The sequence below is a fragment of the Lolium rigidum genome, chromosome 6 (genome assembly GCF_022539505.1).
Source record: "Lolium rigidum isolate FL_2022 chromosome 6, APGP_CSIRO_Lrig_0.1, whole genome shotgun sequence".
Classification (NCBI taxonomy): domain Eukaryota; kingdom Viridiplantae; phylum Streptophyta; class Magnoliopsida; order Poales; family Poaceae; genus Lolium; species Lolium rigidum.
The window spans coordinates 208,163,269-208,169,268 of record NC_061513.1 but is presented as its reverse complement, the minus strand read 5'-3'; the positions used below and the strand labels follow the sequence as shown (position 1 = coordinate 208,169,268).

Here is a 6,000-nt window from a genome sequence, read left to right as displayed (position 1 = left end):
ATTATAATTTTTTTTTGCCGAGGGTCTAGGGTTCTCCTATCCTTTCAGTTCTATCATGTCGATGTTTACGTGGCTTGTAATTTAAGTATTTATATTCTATAAATAAGACACGTACTGTATTACCTAAAAATTCAATTATGTTTAATCGTAATTGCATTACGAATCCATTTAAATTTCAACAAATAGCATATATCAATGTGAAATAGGTCTCTCACACGGACAGGAGTTTAGCTCTGCCACGAACCGGAAGTCACACGGACACGGTGCCGGCAGCATGCGGCCATCCTGCCTATGGCTTTAGTCGCGTGATCATGACGCGTTACAAGGTCGATTAGTTGAAGTAGAAAAGGCCGACGCGAACTCGGACTGTCGCAGAGATCTTTTTGTTTTTTTGCGAATTGGCTGTCTGAGAGATCCCGTTGGCGCGCGTTGGCGCCACGAAAAAGAGGATGACTGGTACTAGGCGCATGGAAGAAGAGTCGGACACGAGCCCGAAGGAGTATATATGGGTGCTGCACAACAGCACAAGAGTCGCAAACTCACAACCCCTGCCCTTCCCTGATCACACCGTGTGACCAGCACAAGCAGGAAAGAATCCACCTTTCATCCCTCGATCGTCGATCGGCGGCGATGATGCAGCGCGCCGTGAATCCCTGGGCCTTTGCTCGCCCTCCGCCGCCCGGCTTCGGATTCTCCTTCGCTCGGCAGCCCGTCGCCGACTTGCCCGCACGTCGTCGACCTCCGCCGCCCGGCTTCGGATTCTCCTTCGCTCGGCAGACCGTCGCCGACTTGCCCGCACGTCGTCGACCTCCGCCCCCCGGCTTCGAATTCTCCTACGCTCGGCAGCCCGTCGCCCGTCTTCAAACCCCGCCCCCCAGCATCGGATTCTTCTGCGATCAGCTGCCCGTCGACGACGTGCCCGCCTGTGTTCTACCTCCGCCTCCCGTCTTCTCCCGTCCTTGCAGTGAGGTACTCCCGCCATCGCCCAGCGAGATCCCCGTGCCGCCGAAGCTCCCAAAGCGCGCGGCGCCGCCGCCACTATCCGCTGCCGTCTCCGAGAACGAGAAGCCCTCGACTACGAAGCGCCGGCGGGTGTGCCCCGACTACGAAGACGACATCGACGCCAACCTCCGGAGGACGGAGGGGAGCCCCGAGGAGCGGCCGCGGCCGGATTACCTGAAGACGGTCCAGCAGGACCGGGTGACCCCGTCGGACCGCGCCCGCATGATCGACTGGATGGACGACTTCGTCCGGAACCACGACCTCGTCGACGGCACGCTCCACCACGCCGTGGCCTACGTCGACCGGGTTCTGTCGGTGCGAGCCATGAGGAAGCATACCGACCACGAGCTCCGCCTCCTGGGCGCCGTGGCCATCTTCGTGTCCGCCAAGTACGAGGACGGCCAGCGCACCTTGGCCAAGCTGGACCCCGACAAGATCTCCTGGTACGTCGGCGGGTCCGCCACGAGGGAGGAGGTGCTCGACGTGGAGCGCCGCATGGTGGTGGCGCTCGGGTACCAGCTCGGCGGCCCCACGGCGCACACCTTCGTCAGCCGCTTCACCAAGCACGCACAAGGAGAGGAGGAGCTGAAGATCCAGCGCATGGCGCATCGCCTCACCGACGAGTCGCTGCGCAACTACGCGTGTCTCGGGTACCTGCCGTCCGTCGTCGCGTCGTCTGCAATCTTCCTGGCGAGGTCTGCGCGGGACGTAGCGGCGTGGAGCACGGATATGCAGGAGCTCACGGGGTACGACGTCACGAACTTGGCAGGATGCCTGCATGCTATGCGCCCAGTCGCTCATTTGTGACCCTCAGTATTGATCAAACTGTAAAACTGAGAGCGCAATTTTGGCAGCTCGTACAAGTGTAGAAGAACCGTAATGTCTCTTTGTAATGTTCATGCATTTGCAACTGAAAGACTGAAACTGAGCAATTGTGGGGCCCTATGAATTGAACTGCTGTACATCAATCTCAGCTTTTATTGCTGGTTATATAGTTTCCCCATTTCATTTGCAATGGCTAAGATCTAGGTGATTTACTCGTCGAGTTTCTTTTTTCGAATTCATTAAGTTGTGACGTTTTGAATTTTCGAGTAGGAACTTCTAGTACTACCTTTTTTTGTGAGAACTTGAGAGCTTTATTAATTCAACACATATGGTCACAATAAGCCAAGAGGTTGTGTTCTAGACACTGATGACTCAGACCCAAACATTAGACACCACATTATTGCATGCAAATTTAGGGTAATTGCGAGCTGAATGGTATCCTGTGCAGTGGACTAAACTAAAAGATTCAAAAGAAAAACCTAACTCATGAACATCATATAGGATTGGCGAAATAATTGACCGATCTTTTCGTTCTCCTTCGAGATACACACCAACTCAGCACAATCTACCTCAAAGAATGCCCAATTATAGTCTTTGTTCACCGCGAGAGAAACAACATCTCGCGAAGCTAGAGCTTCCATGGTTAAGACGATCAAAGAGTCCCTAGGACACCTTGCAGCATGCCCAACCTTTTGTCTTTTGATGCAAAATAGGTTTCCTTGAGTTTCTTTTTGATTATTTCTGATTCTTTTGAAATACTTTGAATGTTGGCCACTTAAGCAACTCATTGAACATTTGAGATTCTAATTTATTTGAAGTTTGGATAGGAGTTTGAATATATTTTTTATGCCACTAATGTCACCCAAAAAAAGAAGTGGAAGAAAGTTTTGTGTCGAAGTTTTCTGATAGGGATGGAGGAACAAAAACAAGGAGCTATCAAAGAATGGTGAAAACCATAAGCTTGGGAATTTCTAAGGCACCCCAGTGGACCTATTGCACACCTTTATACTTTTTTAGCAACATTTGATATTCGCAAAAAAATGGAGTGTCTTTATCTAGTTTTAGTTTTGTTTAGCAATCCTGCTTTTTAATAAAATACCACCACCTGTAGATGTGACTAGTGTTTGTTATTTAGCTACTAGAATAAGTTTAATTATAACTTTGGATGCTATAAAATAAAGGCGAAGGGATGCAACATATCTCTCAAAGCACTTTATTATCTTGAGCCAAGTTATTCTAGTGGGTCCACCATATCTACCTATGTATGGCTTTAAATTCCATTCCAGGTATATTTCACATGGGCTATTTTATTTAGATTCCAAATATTTTATACTTTTGTCGATGCTTGGCATGGGGAAGTAACTGTGCGGTGACCACGAATTTTACATGCACCCACCCACCCTTGTAATAAAAAAATATGAGTTATAAAAGATGAGGGTAAAACCCCTCCAATCAAGGGTGGTATTATCATTATGAAAAAAAAAGAAAAAAAATATTAGTAAAATGATTTATGAGATATGTTGCATATGTCATTTGTCTAGTTGGGTTTGACATTGTTTTTGGACCGTTAACTTAAGCCACGCTTACGTGGTGGACCTTTTCATCTAAGAACATATTAAACCGAGTTTATTGTCATTGGAGTATGGATAGCCATTGGTATAAACACGATGGTGTGAACGAGGTGTAATTACTTGAAAAAGGGGCAATAGATACCCTGAAGATTAACTTCAAACTCTACTCTTGATATGTCATGTTTAACTTATAACACATGGGACATAAAAGGGCTATAGAATCCATTAAAGATACTTATGGTAGGGCCAATGAAACTCAACACTATGATGAACTATGATCTTAAGCATACCCTCAGGTATAAAGATATGGAATATAGATGTCTTACCCATGTTTAATTCCTGCTTGCTTTCTACTTTTTGCAGAGGTAAAAACGAAGTTTCTTACAAGATCTATTCTACGAAAAAATGTTATGAACAATTTTGAATGCATAAGCTTCCTTATGAATTATTTATATCCTGCATACAAGTTTACTTAATTATCCATTGTACTTGTTCATTTACTATTATGATGCTGCGATTACCATAACCACTTGAGCTAGGCTCTATCCTCCCTCCCTCCTGAGCCGCCTCCTCCCGGGCGACTCTGGAGGCCTCCCTCACATCACCCTTAGCCCCCTCCCTCGCATCACCCTTAGCCGTCATTGCCGCCACAACCGGCGGTGATGGCGGCGCCTATCCGTCTGAAATGGTGGTGGGCATAAGAGGTGTCTCTCGGTCGCGGCTCATGGGGGTTGGTAGGCGGCGGGGCTGATCTTGGCCGGGGGCTGAGTGATACGTCTCAAACGTATCTATAATTTCTTATGTTCCATGCTACTTTTATGATGATACTCACATGTTTTATACACATTATATGTCATATTTATGCATTTTCCGGAACTAACCTATTGACGAGATGCCAAAGTGCCAGTTCCTATTTTCTGCTGTTTTTGGTTTCAGAAATCCTAGTAAGGAAATATTCTCGGAATCGGACGAAATCAACACCCAGAACCTTATTTTTCCCAGAAGCTTCCAGAGAGCCAGAGAGGGACCAGAGGGGAGCCCTGGGGCCCCACACGTGGTGGCGGCGCGGCCCAGGGGGGTGCGCCCCCCTAGTGTGTGGGACCCCCGTGGCCCTTCCGGCTCCGACTCTTCGCCTATTTAAGCCATCCTGACCTATATCCTCGACATGAATAAGCCACGATACGAGAAAAGTTCCAGAGCCGCCGCCATCGCGAAGCCAAGATTCGGGGGACAGAAGTCTATGTTCCGGCACGCCGCCGGGACGGGGAAGTGCCCCCGGAAGGCATCTCCATCGACACCACCGCCATCTTCATCAACGCTGCTGTCTCCTATGATGAGGAGGGAGTAGTTCTCCCCCGAGGCTGAGGGCTCTACCGTAGCTATGTGATTCATCTCTCTCTTTGTGATCTAGTTGAATAGCATCTATGTGTTACTCTGGTGATGTTATTAAAGTAGTCTATTCCTCCTCCATGATGTAATGTTGACAGTGTGTGCATCATGTAGTACTTGGTATAAGCTATGATTGTGATCTCTTGTAGATTATGAAGTTAACTATTACTATGATAGTATTGATGCGATCTATTCCCCCTTTCATAGCCTGATGGTGACAGTGTGCATGCTATGTTAGTACTCGGTATAATTGCAATGGTCTACCATGCACTCTAAGGTTACTTAAATATGAACATCGAATGTTGTGGAGCTTGTTAACTCCGGCATTGAGGTGCTCTTGTAGCCCTACACAATTAATGGTGTTTGTCATCCAACAAGAGAGTGTAGAGTGGTTTTATTATGTGATCAATGTTGAGAGTGTCCACTAGTGAAAGTATGATCCCTAGGCCTTGTTTCCAAACATCAAATCTCCGTTTATTTACTCGTTCCGTTGCATGTTTACTCGCTGCCATATTTTATTCAGATTGCTATTACCACTCATATACATCCATACTACTTGTATTTCACTATCTCTTCGCCGAACTAGTGCACCTATACATCTAACAAGTGTATTAGATGTGTTGGGGACACAAGAGACTTCTTGTATCGTGATTGCAGGGTTGCTTGAGAGGGATATCTTTGACCTCTACCTCCCTGAGTTCGATAAACCTTGAGTGATTCACTTAAGGGAAACTTGCTGCTGTTCTACAAACCTCTGCTCTTGGAGGCCCAACACTGTCTATAGGAATAGAAGCGTGCGTAGACATCAAGCTATTTTCTGGCGCCGTTGTCGGGGAGGTAAGGTAAAAGGTATTCACATCTCCGACTACTAAGCTATTTCCTAGCATTGTTGCCGGTGTGTGATTGCTCGAAGCTATTTCCTTTAGATCCTGCAATTGCATCTTTTTGTTTCTTGTTCACTAGTTAGGCATAATGGAAAACAACAGTGAGCTTTTTATTCTATTTCCTGAGTTAAGACATGGATTGTTTGATGCGAAAATTAAAAAACCTATGGAACCTTATTTGCATGCTAGTAGTAATTATATTAGTATGAACGCTTCGAACACCATTGTTGCTAATGCTATGGAAAATTCTAAGCTTGGGGAAGCTGGTTTTGATGAGCATGATATTTTTAGTCCCCCAAGCATTGAGGATAAAATTTACTTTGATGATA

General features: G+C 46.6%; 1 protein-coding gene across 1 annotated transcript; it reads left to right on the top strand.

Moving 5' to 3' along the window:
• Positions 1-630: 630 nt before the first annotated feature.
• On the top strand, positions 631-1,809 carry LOC124663708 (cyclin-F2-2-like). The gene has a single exon (XM_047201382.1). It carries the CDS (start codon positions 631-633, stop codon positions 1,807-1,809), a length of 1,179 nt encoding a protein of 392 aa, XP_047057338.1.
• Positions 1,810-6,000: the final 4,191 nt, after the last annotated feature.